Source organism: Nelumbo lutea, chromosome 7 (assembly GCF_056320005.1).
Source record: "Nelumbo lutea isolate HS-2025 chromosome 7, American lotus-T2T, whole genome shotgun sequence".
Lineage (NCBI taxonomy): Eukaryota > Viridiplantae > Streptophyta > Magnoliopsida > Proteales > Nelumbonaceae > Nelumbo > Nelumbo lutea.
The window spans coordinates 12,666,738-12,686,920 of NC_142690.1; the positions used below are offsets into that span (position 1 = coordinate 12,666,738).

At 37.9% G+C, this 20,183-nt stretch overlaps 2 protein-coding genes across 4 annotated transcripts; one reads left to right on the top strand and one right to left on the bottom strand.

Moving 5' to 3' along the window:
* Positions 1-812: 812 nt before the first annotated feature.
* Positions 813-2,607, top strand: LOC148845156 (uncharacterized protein At5g39865-like). The gene has a single exon (XM_088954298.1). It carries the CDS (start codon positions 1,054-1,056, stop codon positions 2,308-2,310), a length of 1,257 nt encoding a protein of 418 aa, XP_088810424.1. The 5' UTR covers positions 813-1,053; the 3' UTR covers positions 2,311-2,607.
* Positions 2,608-2,744: 137 nt separating this feature from the next.
* On the bottom strand, positions 2,745-19,472 carry LOC148845157 (Calcium-dependent ARF-type GTPase activating protein family). Of its 3 annotated transcripts, XM_088954299.1 has the most exons (10): positions 19,128-19,472; positions 18,804-18,924; positions 16,756-16,812; positions 16,118-16,202; positions 7,799-7,874; positions 5,491-5,651; positions 5,174-5,405; positions 4,914-5,030; positions 4,705-4,800; positions 2,745-3,295 (listed from the first exon to the last, which is right to left on the bottom strand). In XM_088954299.1, the coding sequence occupies exons 2-10, from the start codon at positions 18,844-18,846 to the stop codon at positions 3,014-3,016; spliced, it is 1,149 nt and encodes a 382-aa protein (XP_088810425.1). In that variant the 5' UTR covers positions 18,847-18,924; positions 19,128-19,472; the 3' UTR covers positions 2,745-3,013. The 3 variants fall into 3 exon arrangements, with proteins under 3 accessions (XP_088810425.1, XP_088810427.1, XP_088810426.1); XM_088954301.1 differs by lacking the exon at positions 16,756-16,812 and having other exon boundaries at positions 19,128-19,372; XM_088954300.1 differs by lacking the exons at positions 16,756-16,812; positions 18,804-18,924; positions 19,128-19,472 and adding an exon at positions 16,421-16,486.
* Positions 19,473-20,183: the final 711 nt, after the last annotated feature.

Here is a 20,183-nt window from a genome sequence, read left to right on the forward strand (position 1 = left end):
TTAAAAAAGGAGACAGTGACCCACTGACCCGACCCGACACAACCCCACCTTTTGCCAGTAATCAACTTTGTCCTCCACTGGGGTAGTACCGTAGTAGGCCCGAGGCTGAATTTCTCTCGGTGGTCCCTCGGGTTATCAAATTGTCCATTTCGCTTTGTCTGCAAAAAGGTGTAAAATCAATGCGGCTATTCACCCACCATGAGTCCATGACACCGTAGGCGTAGCTGCTCCATCCGAGTCTCGACTCATCCATATTACAATATACAAACCCGGCAATCCTGTTCATCACCATCATGGATTCCAATCCAACGAAGGAGAGCAGTTCAGAGATCCCAACAAACAAAAGCGGACCCACTTGTTCTCGTGTTGCCAACCGTCCCAGTCCGAGCAAGAGACAGTTCATCAGATCAGACATCAGACTTCAGACTGGAGCTGGACTCCATTTTAATTTTGCTTGAAACAAGCAAATCTTCTTTTCCCAGATTATCTGCACACACTTGAAAACGGAATTAACTAACCCACGTGCCCCCGTATCCCCAAACCCAATAAAAACAAGGGAACCCCAGCGTGCTAATCAAAGGCACAGTCCCTACCTCCCTAACTTATCCATCACACGGCACGTGTCACTATGGAGCCCACATAACTGTACAGTACAATGAGGTCGCCCCTATTGGGTCGCTGCCCACAATAAATGAAGGCCCATCCCAATCCCATCAAAACCCAAACCACCAATCGCATCTCTTTCTCTCTCCTATTTACTCTCTCTCTCTAGACTCTTTTTCTCTCCTCTCGGACACGACCCCCTTTTTTTATTGTTTTTTCTCTCTCCAGCCGTCCAGCGCTCTAGCCTTTTTTATTGTGTAGCTCCTCCCTTGCTTTCCACCCACGCTTGGGCTGTGCAGTCCCAAACTAGAAAGCACACACAATTCCAAGCCTAGAGAGAGAGAGAGAGAGAGGAACCCGGGAACCAACTTGAAAAAGAAAGAAAAGACCCTGAAAGCAAAGCACGCCAAGGAAAAAGCAGAAAAGCAAAACTAATCATCATATCCATTCATGGGCTGCTCTGTTTCGAGACCTGAAGGCCGCGTTTTCAACAAATCAGCCACCGTCGAGACCTCTGCCACCGGTGCTACTCCGCCGATCTCACGAGCCCTCTCCCTGCCGACTCCCCTTGTCCACCACCCGCCCCTCAAGAAAGGCGACACCCACCACCTTGTTTCCCTCACTTCCACCACCTACGGTTCGCTCCTCCTCCTCGACTCCGATCACAACCACTCAAACCCTAAATTCAACGGTCAAGATCAGGATCTAGATCGCCTCCCTGCTTCCTTTCCGCAGTATAAAGCCCTAGCCGACCAAGAGACCCCGTCGCCTGATTCTGTGATCAACGCTTGGGAACTCATGGCTGGACTCGATGACTTCGATTACTCCGCTAAATCCGTTTCTGCTTCCTCCGTTCGTGATTCCCCCAAGAAACCCTATCCGTGTCCAGTTCAAGAAGGATTCGTGAAGAAAATGTGCAGTTCATTTGAATCAGCCAGGTCGTCGCCAGCGAAAAAGAATTCGGTGTTGGTCGATCCGAAGGTGAAGAAATTGCAGTGTAATTCATTCAATTCTTTTGATTCTTCGGCAATGGCGGTTCCGGAAATGGAGATACCAAGTTCTCCGTCGAAGCCGCTTTGGAAGCACTTGTCTGAGGAATCGCTGCTTGCGGATTTGGATCCGAATGTCGCTTCTAGTTTCAGGCGAGCTTTGTCTGCTAAGCAACTAGGGTATAATCAGTCGAGAGCAGTGAGGCCAGTTGGGTCTGGAGCTAAGGTTTCGCCTTTGTTTGATAATCGGATTCGGTTGCCAGGAACCGAGGATAGGATCGTGCTGTATTTCACCAGTTTGCGGGGAATTCGGAGGACTTACGAGGATTGTTGTACCGTTCGAACTATCTTCAAGGGGTTTAGAGTTCCGGTCGACGAGCGGGACATTTCGATGGATTCGGCGTACCGGAAAGAGCTGCAGAGTGTGCTCGGAGAGAAGACTGTAATCTTGCCCAAGGTTTTTATCAGGGGGAAGTACATTGGAGGGGCTGATGAAATTCGGCAGCTTCATGAGGTCGGTGAACTGGCAAAGCTTCTTAAAGGGTTCCCTGTTCGAGAACCTGGGTTTGTCTGTGGGAGCTGTGGTGATGCAAGGTTTGTTCCTTGCTTGAATTGCAATGGCAGTCGCAAGGTGTTCGACGAAGAGGAAGAGCAATTGCGGCGCTGCCCGGAGTGCAATGAGAACGGATTGATCCGGTGCCCTGATTGCAGTTCTTGATTGCTATGGGTGATCGATTGCAAGTATATATAATTCGCTACGTGTGGTGAGGATTGCATAAAAAACGAAAAAACGAAAGAAACTCATAGTAATGCTATGGATTTCTATCAATTTAGGGTTTGATTTGAAAGTCTTGCTGGGTTACTCTGCTTTCACTCTATGTAAATTGATCATCACTTGGGTATTCTTGTTCATCATCTCTCTTTTTTTTGATGAATTTGTTCATCATCTCTCTTGACAATACAAAAAAAAATAATAATAATAAAAGTACATTTTTTGTTGCTGTCTTATTAACCATTATATAGAAATTTATGAAGCTTTACTTCGTTTCTTTTTATTTTTTTTTTTCAATCAGTTGCTTGACTCCGAACTCATTTGTTCAGCGAACTCAACTAGTATATTGGGATTATTCTACTTGTCAAACTACCAAGATAGGCTAAGACAATGTTCTTTGGTTCTCTTTTTATATTCTTCAGCCTAAATGTAAGACTTTTTTCTACCAGTGTTAGAATCTAAACAAAGGGTAGTGCATGATACAGGCAAATATCTGACAGAACACAGTTGCAGGGCTAAATTTTCCTCCCCAACGCATTAGTTCAGATGAACTTGGAAATTTAGCTTCACAGGCTTAAGGTGAGAGATGGATAGCCAGTTCTAGACCCATCCTTTGCTTTCTCTGAAGGCATTTCTTTTCACCCATCAGTTACTGGCTGAGAGGAACACATTCTAGCTCGATTTCTAACACTCCCCGTTCAACATTCTGCAGCCGCAGTGTGATTTCTTGCTTTACCTTCCCATGTGTCAGGGTGATAACACTGTCTTTTACTAAGGTGTTGTCATTGGTTGCTAGCCATTTTCCTAGCTGAATGGTCTCTGTGGTTTTGGAGTTTTCATAGGCTTGGGCAGCGTAAACCAGGGGTTGGATATCAATCTCAGCCTCTCCCATGTGATCATCCGGTGTAAATGTATCCTTGTCATAAACAAGCTGCAAAAGAGGAAACAGATTGTGAATATATTCAGTTTAAATAAGCAAATTTGAATGCACATGTTCAGATACCTGAATCTGAAACCAAACAGCTACCACTATATTTATTGGCAATGTCAAAATTATGAATAATTGAGTTTAATATGCACAGACCACTAGCTTTAGCATCTCTCTATCAATAGGGGTGCTTAAAAGGTGAAAAGAAGCTAGAATGAAGAAGGCCTTCTGCAACAAGATGTACTGAAAATAACATCAAGATAAAGTGGGTAATCCACATCATGAAGGGGCAAGATATTGGTCCCGGAGCCTAAATCCTTTTTAAGTTCTTGCGTGCTTCTCCAATATATATATACCTGGCAAGCTGGAGAAGGAATCCTAACTATCTTCTTTAGTTTATCTTTTCTTGTAGTATTTTGAAAGAAGTGGGACTGTGGAAGAACATTAATGGCTGCCCAGAACATTGGAGCATCTGATTAACAAGATCATGTACTAACTTTGTTTTCATCATCAGTGAAGTCCATCCTGGCTTCCATGCAGGTGTAAGTCAAGACTTATCTATCCTCTAATAACCTGACGGTCCACCTCCCTGAAGAGAACATCTAGGTCTATGTAAAAGAGCTAAAGGCTCAGCATGAATGGAAACATGGAATTAATTTCACTAGTAGGACATAAAAACTTAGGACGATTTCCCTCTCCTGATTCTTGAAAGCTCCTCTTACCACAGGTGGCCTCAGGTACCCACAAAAGTAGCAATCAAGATTTAATTTGATTGCATCATGGGTGGGGGAATGTTTCTTTGAATAGTGCTCTGTCTGAGTTGGAGAGCCTGCCAAACAACAACATCCTCTTAACCATACTGTCAATTAAAAAAAAATCCTGGAACTACACTGGTTTTCATCTTTCCTCGTTAGGATGGAGAGAAGATTAATCCTCTTTTTAGAGCCATATAATTTGGCATACCTTTTCACTGAAGCTTCCTTCCCTATAACCTTTGTAACATTGGCTTACTCAGGATTTCTAATATGGCGATCATTAAATTTAACACACCAGCTGATCAACAGTATAAAGCATAATTGATGGCATGCCATGCAATATTCCGGAACAAAGAATTCCTGTCAACTTGCTTCATTGAGATGGAGCTCATTTGATCTTTGTTATGCATGAAAAATGTTTCCCTAGCTATATCTTCTTTTAAATTAGCTCAACTTTAGAAAAGAAAAAGAAGCAGCAGAAGTAAATTACTCATCTGAAAGAAGGAAAAATAACTCTGATTAATTCGAAAAAAGATATGACAAACATCAAGGCATCAAAAGAAAAAGGTGTTGGCTGAATGGATGCTTCAAAGAGTTCGCTTCATATTTAATATGCCATCAAAGAAATGTATGAAACTGAAAGATATATCAGCTTACCACTTTTAGAGGCGGGACAGTATCTGGAATTGATAACATTAACCTTTCATTCCATACTGGGTTAAGATTGTTCTTTATCACACGTGTCTTCATTGACTGTGTAGTTCAAAAAAAAAAAATAGAACACTTTCATTTATTAATACAGTTGTTTAAGTCCTGGATTGGAAACAATAATGTCAAGGAGTTGTTGATCAGGGGGAAAGGGTTACTTGCTGTCCCAATGAAAGGATGACGTAAGGATCACTAGTGATCATATCTCGAACAGCTAGGTTGGTGCCTCTCACAATATTGACCTTTATCAAACCAATAAATTCGACCATACCCGGCTATAAACAGTTGATGCATAGTATGAGATTCTGTTATCCATGGAAAACTGAAAATCTAAATACTAAAATATTTCAGTAGAAACATGTAAGCTGCAAAATAGCAGACTCCACAAATAGTGGCCTTATCATATTGATAGTCATACCGCTGAGTTGGAATTCTTTGCGCTCTTGTGCTCAGTTTCTTTTTTTTTCCTGCTACTGTGAAATGCATGCCCAAATGCATGAATGCGGTGGCCAGTAGATTGTTTCTCACAGTTTTTCTTGTCTGGAGGTGGAGCAGTGCTAGGACAGGACAATGAACTCAAAGTAGTTGATGGATGGGATGAAGAAACCTTTTCATTAGGGTTGAAAAATTGCATATGCTCATATTTTCTCCTAAATATTCAAGACATTGTGTTCTGATTCAGAATGATACAGGTTTCTATCAAACAGTTTGAACAAGTGCACTTTTTATTTTTACCTAATGAAATCAGAGCGCTCCTCTATGGAGGAATCTGGTCTTGGTTTTTTAATATCTTGAAGAAAAGCTTCATATTTCATGTTTACTGTAGTGTTTCCGCCCAATGCAACCATTAAATCAACTTGATCATCTGTCCATAAATCTAGCTTCACTGATAGCACCTGAGACATACAACAAAGAATAAATAGGAAATTGAGGCATATGCAATTGATAGATAAATTCATCTGCCATATATAAGACCACAAAAAGTGCCATGTGACCATCATCCAGTTAATTGTTCTCACCGTGCCAACTGCATAATTAGATTGTCTAGCTCAACCATATTTGGTCTTGCCATGATACATTTACATCTCCATTACTAGGTTTTTCATAAAGTAATAAACAAGTCACCCAATTTTCAATTTTCTTAGCATTCTCGTTCCTTCTCATATTCTAACTACAATAGGTTGTCAAACTTTTTTTACTTGATGGTAACAGGACTATATTAAATGAGAGAACGGCATATAAGATACAAAAGGAGAAGAGGGAATGAAGAAAAAGTAAAAAAGAACCCTTTCACCCAAAATCTAAGAAAAGGCTTATACACCCTGGATAAATAAAAGCACTCAAAAATTTAAGTTATAATAGCAAACAAAAACAGGGCCATGCCCAGCAACAGAAAACCCGCAGCCCAACCACCCTTCAGCCTAAACACATGGAACAGACCTCCACCCCAAGTATGGATAACTAGCACTCAAAGGAAATTATTAAGCCTTGGGCATCCCCCCTTCCCCTATTTAGACTCTTTCCTCTGCTCATAGTCCCCTAATAATAGTGTCCTCCAAATTTCTCCCATTGAGATAAGGTGAAAAAATCTCATTGTTGTCTTCCTGTCCCATCCCTGTATTTTGGTCTTTTGCTCACTCTTCAAGGATTATCTACCTTTCATATTTCGTATCCTTCTCTTCTGTCTCAATAAATTCAGTATTTATGGAAAAATTATACACTTACCATTGAACAGTGAATGTACTTGCTCGTGGAAAAATGGTGGATTGAACACACTGGTGAAGAGAATTCAGCATAACCAACTCCAAGTAATCTGGATGAGTCTGGTGACATCGTACAAATTAAGGGTTCTTTTTATAGTTACAAGAACTTATTTTTATCTTTTTCCAAGTAAAGAAAAAATGTGCACAGAAATTTCTATTCCAGTTAAAAGTACCATTTTTTGTTTTAAGGAAAACCTACCTTTTTGTCAACTGGAATATACAAATCTCTAACAATGTTTTAAAACCCAGCCTGGAGGCTGAACCAATCTTCCCTTTGGGTAGACGGGTCACTGGTTCAATCATCTGAGTCAACAGACTAGTCCATGTCATCATAACAATGAAAAAAAAAACAGAATAATACAAAAATCCAGTAACCCAGCGAATCAACAGGTCGAATGGGTCACTGGTCACCCATCTAGGTCAACTGATAATCGACCAAGTCAACAGTTTTTCAAAATATGGCAGGTTAGAGGTTGACCAGAACCAGAATTGTGACCAGGTCACCAGTTCCACTGGCCAGGTCAATAAATGGTTAAAAACATCGATTTCTAATTGTATACCTAACTAAAATAATTGGAACAAATGGTTCCGAATATTTTTGAAGTATGATTTGAGGGTCCATAACTTAACAATGGATATTGCAATGAACAGAGTGAAATGGATTCATGTAGCCGACCCCATATAGTTAGAACAACGCTTATTTGAATTGAGCTGAGTGGTTCCAAATGTTTTCCCACTTTGGAGAGTTTCAAAGCAAATTATACCTTAAAGAAATAAAGGGAATGAGGAAAAGATTTTCCCTTTCCGGTTTCTAAATTTATCTATTTGAGAGAAATCTTATGTTCTCAAGAATGGAAAGGCTGAAATGAGGAGTAGAGAGGACAAGAACAAGAGTTTTTTTTTGGGTAAGCTAGATGGAATTCCCATCATTGTAGATAAGAGGGCAATAAAAATGTAATCCGGATCCCCTCCACATGTAGTTGTTTGTATTGTAATTTATAAAGATTTTGCTGTTATCATCTGTCCTTTGCACTCTTTCTTCTAATTGTTTCCCTTCCACATTCCAGCATCATCAGATCAAATCATACATTTACAAATTCTTGCCAACCACTTATATATATATATATATGTATACATACATAGACAACAGAAGATTATAGCTAAAGTTGTTATAAGGTATACTACTCATACTTTCCCTAAACAATGTACCATCACAACAATAGCCACCATATGCATATTTTCAGTAAATTGATTCAAAATGAAAATGTTAAATTTAATACCTTTGATATGTGAGCTCCAAGACTTCTATGAACACCAGAGCACTTGATACAAATAAATATTCCATGGTTTAAAGACCTGGTCTCCACCAATTGATCTCATTAGCCAATGCACTGATGGTGGTGAAACAAGGTTTAAATAATGAAGTTCATTATTTAATAAAACCTAGATGATAATCACTGGATCCATGACTAATATGATCCTGATCTCAAGATAGTGCAGATGTGTACAGGAATGAATGGTCAGTTAAATAGGAAATCAACTGCCAGCATATAACAAAAGTGAAACACTGGGAAAGTGACAAGCTAAAGGATCATTAGAATAACATTTTCAACACCCCACACACACACACACACACACACACACACACACATATATATATATATATATATAAATGTATGTATGTATATGTATATGTATATGTATATGTATATGTATATGTATATGTATATGTATATGTATATGTATGTGTATGTACATGTATATGTATATGTATATGTATGTGTATGTACATGTATGTATGTATAAATACATGTGCATGTGTTTATGTCGTGTGTCTATATAATATATACTAGTTGAGTGGTATCCGCAAGAGAGGGGAGAGAGAAAGAGAGTTTTGGCGTGAGGACAAGACAAGGCAAGTATTGGAATTATTAATACACACAGGTATAGGGTGTTTGTGTGTGTGTTTAAATCTATACTCACATTCTCCCTACAAAGCATATGGTTGATCTGTTTGTTTATGTTTATATCTAAATAGACACAGGTATATGATTGATCTGTCACATTGTCCCTACAAAGCAGCTGGTTTTCCTGTTTTGATCAGATAGTGTCCTGCTTCAGAGCTGAGGGTATTAAAGAGAGGCCTGGAGGAACTCAGGTGCCTTTAGTGATGAGAGAGTAATTCTTTGTGCGCACAGAGAGTCATGTTTTTGCATGATTAACCAATATATGTTTCTCATTGTAGCATTACTGTTCTCCCAAGTCGTCCTAAAACCAAAAAATCCCCCATCCCTTGGTTTATATGCTTCAGCTATGGTACATTGTCTATGGACCAATTTTACACTTCTCCAGAAAAAATCTCTTAATATGTTTTCGAGATGAATATTATGGAATTTGACATTAGGATTATGGGAAAATGAGAATTACCCATATGAAGGGTCCCTTATTGACTTATTTGAGAAGATGGTAATAGAAAACAGATCTAATAATGTTAGCTACAGGAGTAAGGTTTTCAAGAATGTTATAAGAAAAAGGGAAATGCCAAATTTCAAAGGAGATGATGACCCACAATTATTCTTTGATTGAATTGCTGAACTAGAAGAATATTTTCATTGGCATGATTTGTCTAACAAACAAAGGATTAGATTTGCATGCATGAATCTCACAGGTCATGCTAAAGTATGGTAGAGAACTCTTAAGCAATGGCCCAAAAGAAGAGGTGATGATCCTATTGCTAAATGGGCAGAGATGAAGAGGTGCTCGCAAGAAAAAGTACTGTTGTTAGTGTTATTCTTTATCTCTGCTGTTAGTGTGCTGTCAGCTTGTTCTACTCTTCTTTTAATTAGATTATTTTTAGGGTTTGCCACTAGGGGTATAAGTGTAATCTTCTTTCTTTTATTTTATGTTATGTTGTTATAAATGAGAAGCTGGGCGCCGCTAGCAATACATTTTGACTCTCAAAACTGTTTTCTCTCTCTCATCTTCTCTTCTCTCTCCTCACTCTTTTCTAGAAAGAAAACATGGTATCAGAGCAAGGCTCTGGGCGATAGGAGTCCTTTTTCTCCTCTGAATCACACTCATCCACCCAGTTTTCTGATTTTTTCAACAAGTGAAGGCAAGAAACTCTAATCGGACAGTATAGAACCACCTGTTTCTGTTTCTTCTGGGTTCTTCCTTGTCGTAGCACCAAGGTAACCCTAGTAAGAGAAGGCTGATGCTGTGAAGACCCTGTTTTTTCTTTGGCCGATGCTGTGAAGGCTTGTTTTTGGATTTGCACCTTCGAACAGGTGCTGTACATAACAGGGGTGTGTGATCCCCTTTGTCACAGGTATGTGCTGTGATTGGTTGGTGTGTGTAGTGTGTAGCCCAAAGGGGATTGAGACTTAAATCTCTGGACTGTCCTTGACTGTTGGATTTCTGCCAGTGAATTTCAGCAGTGTTTTATTTTCTTTCTGGACTGTTTGATTGTTCCCGAACTGCCTAGTTGCTACTGTCAATTTCAGCAGTGATTTGTTTGGTGTTTAGTGCCCGGACTGAGACTTTGAGAGGTACTAGTTCAGTGGGGACTGGTTGTGTGCATCTGTAGATCGGGCTTTGTTTTGTAGTTTGTGTTGTTCTCAATGGCAAATGATGATTGTGCCTCATCCGATGTTACATCAACCCATGGTTCAACTGGTATGGGAGGTGAAAATATGATGTTAGTCTTTTGAAAGGGCTGAGGCGCAAGGCGCATCAGGCGCACACCTAAGCGCACCAGGCGTGTGCCTTCTGAAAGGGCTGCGCCTAGGACCTAGGCGAGGCACATACCCTGAAATGTGCCTCACCTGTGTGCCTAGGCACGCCTCAGGCGCGCCTTTTAAATAACTGGTTCAAGAGGTATATGCCCTTGTTCAATCTGGGGAAAGTAAGTGAAGTATGATGGTTACAACTGAGGGGGAGCAACAGGTGGCATTAGCTGCAATGGGTAGTAACAATATGGGAAAGAAGAGTGACTCCAATAAGGTTAATGATAAGGACAAGTTGTTTTGTACCCACTACCAACTTTCAAGACATACATGTGACACATGCTGGGAGATCCATGGGAGGTCAAAGTGGGTTGTAAAGAACCAAAAACAGGGTAAAGTGCAGGGTCAGAAGAAGCCTAATACAGCACATAATGCAGAAAATGTGACAACCCAAGGTACTCAGTCTACTGGTACTACTCAAGACCACTTCATTGGTTCTAACCCCAAGGAAGATATCAAGAACTCCTTCCGTAATCATTTGGAATCATATGGTAGGGCCTTGCATCAGATGGACAGTTTAGTTACTGGTATTCCTTCTACTTCATTTGTGTCTACATCAGGTAAAGCGGCCTCTACCTTCCATGTCACCACTACCACTGATTCCCTTTGGATCATTGACTCAAGGGCCTCTAACCACATGATCAGTAAGCCACGTCTTTTTCAGACTTATAGCCTTTTGTTAGGAAGGGATAAAGTGAGGCTTGCAGATGGATCATTCTTCTCCATTGCAGTCCGGGATCAATACCCCTTCCTCATGGACTTAACCTAAATAGTGTGTTGCATGTCCCTCTACTTCCCATCAATTTGCTTTCCATTAGTAGTATCACAAGCTCTTCAAACTACAACATAACATTTTTTATTGGTTCATGTGTTTTTCAAGATCTAACCTCTAGGAGGACGATTGATAGAGGAAGCTTAGTGTATGGCCTCTACACTCTCGACAAAAAAGGTTGGTCTCTCGGTGTCATCTTCAAAGTCATATATATTTAGTCAAATAAAAGTCAATTTTTTTTGTGGCATAGTTAGTTAGGTCATGTTTCCTTTGAAATACTGAAGTCATTGTTTCCTTTTTTATTTAAGTCATGTTCATGTCAAACATGTTAGTTGAGCAAGCAATGCAGAACAACTTTTCATTCAAGTAATAAAAGATCAAGTTTTCCTTTCCATATTGTGTATTCTGATGTGTGGGGGCCTACTACTGTAACTTCTGAGGGCGGGTATAAGTACTTTATCACATTGATTGATGATTTCTCCCATTGTACATGGGTATTTCCCATGCATAGCAAAGACGAAGTTCCTAAAATTGTGAAAGATTTCCAAAGGATGGTGTTTACACTGTTTCATGTTGAAGTCCAAATCTTTTAATCCGATAATGCAAAAGAATATTTCCATGGTGAGCTCAATGAGTTCTTTGCTTCTTATGAATCTATTCACAGGAGCTCATGTGTAAGAACACCACAACAAAATGGTGTTGCAGAAAGAATAGGCACCTTCTTGAGGTAGCATGAGGGATGATGTTACGCATAAATGTACCAAAAAGATTTTGGATGGATGCTATACTTGATGCTTCTTATGTCATCAATCACATGCCCTCCAGAGTGTTGAACTACATGGCCCCTCATCAGTTGTTGTTCCCTTAATCTCCTTTATTTTCCATTCCCATGAAAGTGTTTGGTTGCCATGCCTTTGTCCATGATTTATCTCAATCTCGTGGTAAGTTAGACCCTCGGTCTATTCCATGTATCTTTTTGGTTATCCCTCCTCTTAAAAGGGTTACCGGTGCTTTGATCTCATTGGTCATAAGTTTTATTGTCTCTATGGATGTTTCCTTTTTTGAGTTTGAACCATTCTTCCCTACTTCTCCTCAGGAGGAGAGTAGCGTGGAAGAGGAAAAGCATGCCCGTCAAGTCTCTCTTCTTTCTATTCTAGATCCTACTCCCTTTCATGTCTTCCAATGTAAGCATCGTAGAGATCAACAATGTGGCAAAGATGTGGAGCCACCAAACATTGAGCAACCAACACCTTTAGACCCCTAGAAGGTAAGTCCAAATGAACTAGGCATTCATATTGCACTTATTGATACCCCTGCTCCCATTTTGGTTGTGGATGACCTTGACATTCCTATTGCTCAAAGAAAGGGAGTTAGGTCATGCACTACCAAACACCTCATTACACATTTCCCCCTTGTACTGGGCCTTCCTATCTACAGTTGATTGCATCCCCATACTTAGAAGTATTGAAAAGGCCTTAAAATACCTTGAATGGACAGATGTTATAAAGGAGGAGATTAATGTCCTCCATAAGAATAAGGCTTGGGTGTTGGTGGATCTTCCAAGAGGGAAAGACCCAATGGGGTGTAAGTGGGTGTTTACAGTGAAACACAAGGCAGATGGGACAATTGAAAGGTACAAAGCAAGGTTGGTAGAAAAATGGTACACTCGAGTCTATAGTGTTAAATATGATGAGACGTTTGCTCCAGTAGATAAACTAGGTGATTGTGATGGCGAACCTCTAAAAGATGTGAAACAGTTTCAAATGTTAGTGGGAAGGTTTCTTTATTTGTCCATGGCCTATCCAAACATTGCTTATTCAGTTGAGGTCTTGAGCCAATTCATGCATTCCCCTAAGAGACCACACATGGAGGCTGCAGAGAGAATTCTTAGGTATTTGAAAAAGTATCCAGGAATAGGTCTGCTATTTAGTAAAAAAAATCATCTGAAAGTGGAATTCTATACAAATGTTGATTGGGTAGGTTTTGTGGATGATAGAAAGTTCACAAGTGGGTATTGCACATTTGTGGGAGGAAATCTAGTGTCATGGAGAAGTAAAAAATAAAGTGTGGTAGCAAGGTCAAGTGTTGAAGCGGAGTATAGGGCTATGGCACATGGGTTGGCTGAAGTACTTTGGCTAAAATATCTTCTAGAGGAACTGGGAGTTACTGTTCACAATCCTATGTCTCTTTACTGTGACAATAAAGCAACCATAAACATTGCTAGCAATCCTATCCTACATGAGAGGACCAAGCACATTGAAGTGGACAAACACTTCATAAGAGAAAAATTGGAAAAAGGAGAAATTTGTATTCCTTATGTCAACTCCAAGGAACAAGTAGCTGATGTTCTCACAAAAGGGCTTCCATACTTGTGGCACAATGAGTTATGTGACAAGTTGGGCATGATAGACATATTCAGCCCAACTTGAGGGGGAGTGTTGTTAGTGTTATTCTTTATCTCTGTTGTTAGTGTGTTGTCAGCTTGTTCTTTTCTTCTCTTAATTAGATTATTAGGGTGTGACGCCAGGGGTGTAAGTGTAATCTTCTTTCTTTATTTTATGTTATGTTATTATAAATGAGAAGCTGGGTGCCGCCAGCAATACTTTTTGAGTCTCAAACTGTTTTCCCTCTCTCGTCTTCTCTTCTCTTCTCTCTTCTCTCTTCTCTCCTCTATTCTCTCTCCTCACTCTTTTCTAGGAAGAAAACAAGTATATTCCACTAGACTTCCATGATTATCTGTATATGGAATTGACTAATCTCAAGCATGGTATGGCATCTGTATTTCATTATATGCATAAGGTTGATAAATTGTCTATTTAGTGTGATACTATAGAAAGTGAAAGGTACATTCTATCTTATTTCAAGAGTGGACTAAGAGTTGACAACAAGAAGGAATTGTCTACAATTCAAATTTATGACTTAGATTATGCTTTTGAACTAGCTCTCAAGGTAGTAAGAGAAGCAGCAAGTTACAACAAAAAATTTGAAACCAATGGAAAAAGTACGAAGTTAAAGATAAAGTAGATGATTTATTGCATCTTAGTGGCTATCCTAGAGCAAAAGTTGAAAATGAAGTTAAAGAACCAGAACTTCAACCTATAAAAGTACTAGGAATTGAAGATCAAGAGGAGTGCGGGCCAAGAAAAGATAAAAATAGTTGAAGGAGTTAGCAGCACTCATGATCAACTTGAGGTTAATGATCATGAAGAGATAGAGGTGGAGAAAGTTGGAGAAATTCAAGTGCATACAAATATGCTAGTTGTAATAGATCTTATTAAGGAAGTAAGCCATGACCTTAACTTACAATTTTAATTGGAAGTTTGGAATCAATCCAAGCATTACAAGCTGACATAGCACAAGTCCACCAACATCCATGATGGAAGAAATCTTAGAGTTTGTTGAAGAGCCAAGGGTAGCTGAACACACAGAAATGGTAACTCCTAAACTAGAAATTGAAGGAAAGGTTCCAAATGTTGCAGTTGAGATTTTGGACACGAAAGTTCATAGTGATAAGCAAGGGGAAGATTCACCACAAGATAGGCAGATTGATAAAGTGTTCAAAAATCTAATGTTACTGATGATTTAACAAAGACAGTTATGGAAAGCAGTGTTTCAGATATAAATTGCTTTCAAGATCCTTTTCTAGCTATGTTTTTGGTATCAACTTTACGGTCCAAGTGAGTTGAAGTAACCATTGGAACTCCTACTCCTTTTGCCATTGGGGCATATCAACCTTTCCTCAAGTTCTTTCAAACTCGAGGACAAGTTCTTATGAACCAGGGGAGAGTGATGCAGGAGCTGAAGAGTCGAATTGGACTTTTCTGAAATTTTATGTATTTATGCATTTTTGGATAGTAGGAGTATTTTCATCATTTTACAATTTTTCTATGGGGTCCAATGATATGGTCTGATTTTTCTAATTATGGTTTGTTTATGTTTAAAGTTTCAAAATCATTAAATAAGTAGGATTAGAGTTACATAGTCTTCTTTGAATTGAAATAGGATAATGGCAGTAAGTTTTGAGTCCTACTATGTTTCTTATGAGTCTAATAGTTTGACTCCTAGGATTCTTATGAGTCTAGACTTTAAAGTCTATAAATATGTATGGGCCTTTTAGGTACCCTGTGAGTGATTCCAGGTATTCTGTCTCTTCTTTCTCTCCCTATTTTCTTTCTTATTCCTTTAAGAAATTATAGCCATCAACAGCCATAGACTTATGATCAAGGAAGACCATTCAACATACTGAAATTTAGCTGGTCCTGCATCAATAAACTTTAATGTACCAAGACCATTCCCCAGATATCACATGCAATCTTCAGATCATAATATCACTGTACATCTTTATGAAGTTTATGACTAATGATTTAAACTTTTTTTATGGGGCCACAGGTGTTATTTTCCTCTCTCACTCAGGACTGTTTATTTCAGATGATGGAACAAACATGTCAGGCAACTCATAGATTGATGTTGACCCCCAGGTTGTGATCAGAGTGGCAAGAATTTCCATCAAGAATAGAATGCATAAAGTTCATATATTTTCTGATCTGGAACTGGCATTGCAACATATTTTGCCAAGCAACATGAATGAAATCTACACAAGATCTTGTTTATTATATTCTTTTTGTAATTGCAATGCTGTTGTACATAAATATATCTTATATTGAAAGGAACAAAATTTGCTAGCTCATACTGTAGCAGTAAAAGCAAAAATGGAAGTAGATCTTTTGTTTATTGGGGATATACAAGCTTCCAGCAGCCTCTTCTCTCTGAATCCTCTTCATGGTCTGTTCCTTTGTATTTCTTTTAGTGATTACTTGTCTTACAGAAGGCATCTATGTCTACAATAAGTTGGTAGGTAGCAGTGTTTTAAAAGATTCACATCAAACCATATGAGATAAATCTAAGGACAAAAGAACTATTATAGTAAAAAATAAAAGCACCATAATATGAGATAAGCAGCTACAATAATTTCAGTTTCTTCATATAGGTTATTTGGACAGCTATAAATCTAGCCCTTCTTAATACTCATATCAGATACTTACACCCATTTAGGTTCTGGAGAGCCACAATCTGCACATATCCTATTGCCTGGTTGATTCATCAGCTCTTCCAGTCTTTCTAGTGGACCTGATATTTTGAAACATTGGAGTCACAATTAAAAAAGAAATATTACATTGACCCACCAAGAACATACACCAAAACAAGTCTTGGGTGGTCATGTTGATGAAAAAGAATGAAAACTGAAAGTTCCCCTCATAACAGATACAAAGAGGAAGCTTTTCTTTCTTCCATTCCCTTTGTTTCTAGCCATGGAAGAAGGTAACAATCTTTCTTGGTCCTCATGCCTTTGATTTCACAAAACTGTATAATTCTCATTATTTTCTGTATTTCCATCTGATTGCTCCTCATCAGCTCCCTGCTCATAGGGTTTTACTTTAGGTATTGCAATTGGAATTTTTTTAATACATTAGTTATCTAATTTATATTATTACTAAGAAATTCTAGTAGTCAATTTCTTTTGTAATTTCATTCACTTAATTGTTCAAGTTAATAAATTCCAACCACATTGACTGGAAAAATCAAGAAATATAGAGTAGTATTTGTAAGAGAGAATAGCATAGAACAAATCCAAATCAAGTGGCTGAGGAACAGGGATATAAAAAGATTATTCTAAAGTTACCTGCAGATGATCTTTGATCATCCTCTCTGCAACTCCAATTTTCTGAGGGGTCTGAGCCTAAGAGGTCAATTAAACAAGACTCAGATCCTACAGTACAACTAAAAAGAATGTTAAAAGAACTACTTGCATTCTGGGCCTAAAGTTTTGGTACTGAAACAATTTTGTGAAATCATTAGAATCTTTAAAGGTGCATCAGAGCCAAATTAGTAGAACCATTAACAAGGAAAACATTGAATAGTAGGATTTCATGAATGCAAAAAGACTGAAACTTCATAGACCAAATGAATTAATTTAAAATAGCATCAGATTCCTTTTTCACGATTAGAAAAGAAGCTACTATTATAATAGATGGTTCAAAAGTCTTAAGGAAAGCTGATAGAGTAGCAATAGACAAATGGAATCTTAACTACTAAGCAAAATAATACACATCATAAGCATCAGTCTCTTATAGGGATATAATTCAAAGTTCCCAATGATCATAGATTGATATTCAAACTTTCATCTTAAGGAAATGACAGCTTGTTCTGTCTTCTATAGAAATTTCATCATTCTGGTTATCAAAGAATTGTTAAAAGTTATAATAAATACTTAGGCCTAAAGCAAGGTTTTAGGGTTTATTTTTGTGGGATTAGACACACTTAAATTCAGACTTCCACATTTGCAAGTAACCAGACTCATTCCATATCTGAGAAAACCTAACCCTAGACAGAGAGGTCATCTAAGGAAAAATATCTAGCCAATAAAATGATGTTGAGCACAAAATACAATATAAAAAGACAAAACTAAAGAAAAAAATGTGAAAATCAAGGTGCTCCAAATTTGCCTCTAGAAACTAGAATTTTAGTTGCAAGGTGCTGAAAGCCTCCGCATAGGAATCATTGCCAAGGTGCTCCAATTTTGCCTCTATTACTCATGAAAGCACCAAGGAATAGTATAGTGTAGCTTGATAGTCACATATTCCCTTCTAAATGAAGTTATAACATCTCTTAGATATAACGGACAAAGTCAACTCCTGGGATCCCTTTTATCAACTATTAGCGGAACAGGTATGGGAAAATGTAATTATATGTTTGTTAAACTACTGAAGCCTACAAAGTAAACCTCCTTGTACCATGCAAACAACCCAGCGGAACACCATCCCCTTTCAATGTCTAACCTTTTAATTTTTTCTTTCTTTCAGACTAACTTCGACTGCAGTCATTTTTTCCAACATTGTATTCATTTCGAGCAATACCAAAACAATCAGAAATCACTTCCCCCTACCAAGATCAACTTCGAACTTCTATCTTGATACTAAAGACTGTTATCATCAGAATGAGGAATCTGTTCAAGCTATCATTAGACCTTAGCAAGTCTTCATCCCAATGATTAAAGTACCACCAAGCAGAGTGTCAATATCAGGCAGCTTTTCACAGTTTGCAAGTTTGAGATTTACTTTTAATTTTAGTTGTAGGATGGAAATTCCAAATTTTCTCTATTGCTTTTTTTTTTGGGTAGAGCAAATAACGAGTACAATAACAGCCAGATATTAAACACGAAGCCCAATTAATCATAGACAAGGAATAACTGGCTCCCTATCCCCAAGATATATAGACCATAAACAATAGGTCCAACAAATATTACTCACGATAGACCAAAACTTAGCCATGCCAGGAACTTATTTGTGGTCTCATTTTATGTTTCTACTCCCAAGATCAAAACTGCAAAAAACAATCTCCTCCCAACACCTCCCGCCCACCAAAAAAAAAAAAAAAAAAACAGAACCACAAAATAAAAACTATCGCTGAGGAAATGCCACATTCCTCTCAAGAATTCTCAACTTACCAGATAACTAGAATTCCATGATAAACCTTTTTTTTTCTCAGAGTTGTTCTCCTAATAGCAGACCCTTTAACCCAACTTTATTAATCCTTTTCCATAATTTCATTTCTAGAATTTAAGGTTCGCCATTAAATGAAGGAGAAATAACATAACTCGAATTCCATCTTAAAGAATTAAAACTCATGAAGGAACAAAAAGTAATGAACAGGAGGGGGAAAAAACCGTACTTGAACGATTTCTGGGATCAGGTTTTTCTGTGGGGGTAGTCATTTAGAATACCCAGACGTTCAGATCCAGATCATGAAACACCACTGCAACCTGAAAGAAAGCATCTCACCTCCGCCCTTACTGCATCAACAAACATGAGATAATTCGATAAACAATGCCAGGCCCATTTATTAGCTCAAGAAGCAGATGAAAACCAACATAAAAACAACATGGGAATTAACAGATTTAACAAGCAGAATTAAAACCCAAAAAAGGTTCTAAACAAACAGAGAAAGAAATGGTAAAGACAGAAATAATGCAGAGCAGGAAAATGGGAACTGTACCTGGAGAAAGGGGTTGGATTAATGGAAGATTCTAACTTATAGAAAAGCCTCAAAAGTCAAAAAGAGAAAAAAACAGGTTGGATTCATGAAAAGAATCTGTATTCGGCTTTTTCATGAAAAAAAAAAAAGATTTTTATTTTTCATTACTTTTGCATTCGTTGAATGTGTGCCAAATCAAAGAAAATTCAAAGCGGAAATTCGGAATGATTGAATGAAGAGGGTCTGGTTGCGGTTTTTTTTTTTTTTTTTTGGTTAGAAGTCCGGTTGCGGTTGGTGTTAACTAATTTGAATGCGCGCGTAAGCTAACTGTTGTCCATGGCCATGGTGGCGTCCTTCGTTCTCCCCTCGTAAATCTTACCATACCCTCCAATTCAGATTTCCTACCCATGACACTACAGCGGTACATTGAGAACATCTCCCAAATGTACCGATGAAATTGTGTAAAATTTCAGCATTTCTCTTAAATTCGAAATGCCGCCCAACAATATCTCACAACACATCTCCGCCATGTATATGGAACATCTCTCCATGATGACATCATCGGTTTTGGTATTATTATCGGGAGATGTATTATGGGGAGATATGTACTCCTTAAATTCACCATAACTTTTCAAAATATCTAAGATTCACCATGTCATCAGGTTGACGTTAAAAAGACTAACGGGTATTAATATATTACCATTTTAATTTTAATAGAAATATATAAAATATATACAAAATAAATTAGCGAGTGTTAATATGTTACCATTTTAATATTTAGACATGCAAAAGAAAAAGTTCAAAAAAAAAAAATTTCTAATATAAAGTACATTAAAACATAGAAATTATAAAAATATTATAGAAATTGCAAACAAAATAAACAATTATTTTCAAATTATAGAAACTATAGAAATTGAAAAAAAAAATCAGAAAATAAAATTTGTTGAAAAAAAACCAAAGATTATAGAAAAATACAGAAATGGTAAATAAATAACAAAAATATGGGAAAATTTATAGATTGTAGAAAAGAGAAAAATGTAAAAAACAGAAATTATAAAAAAATATTGGAAATTATAA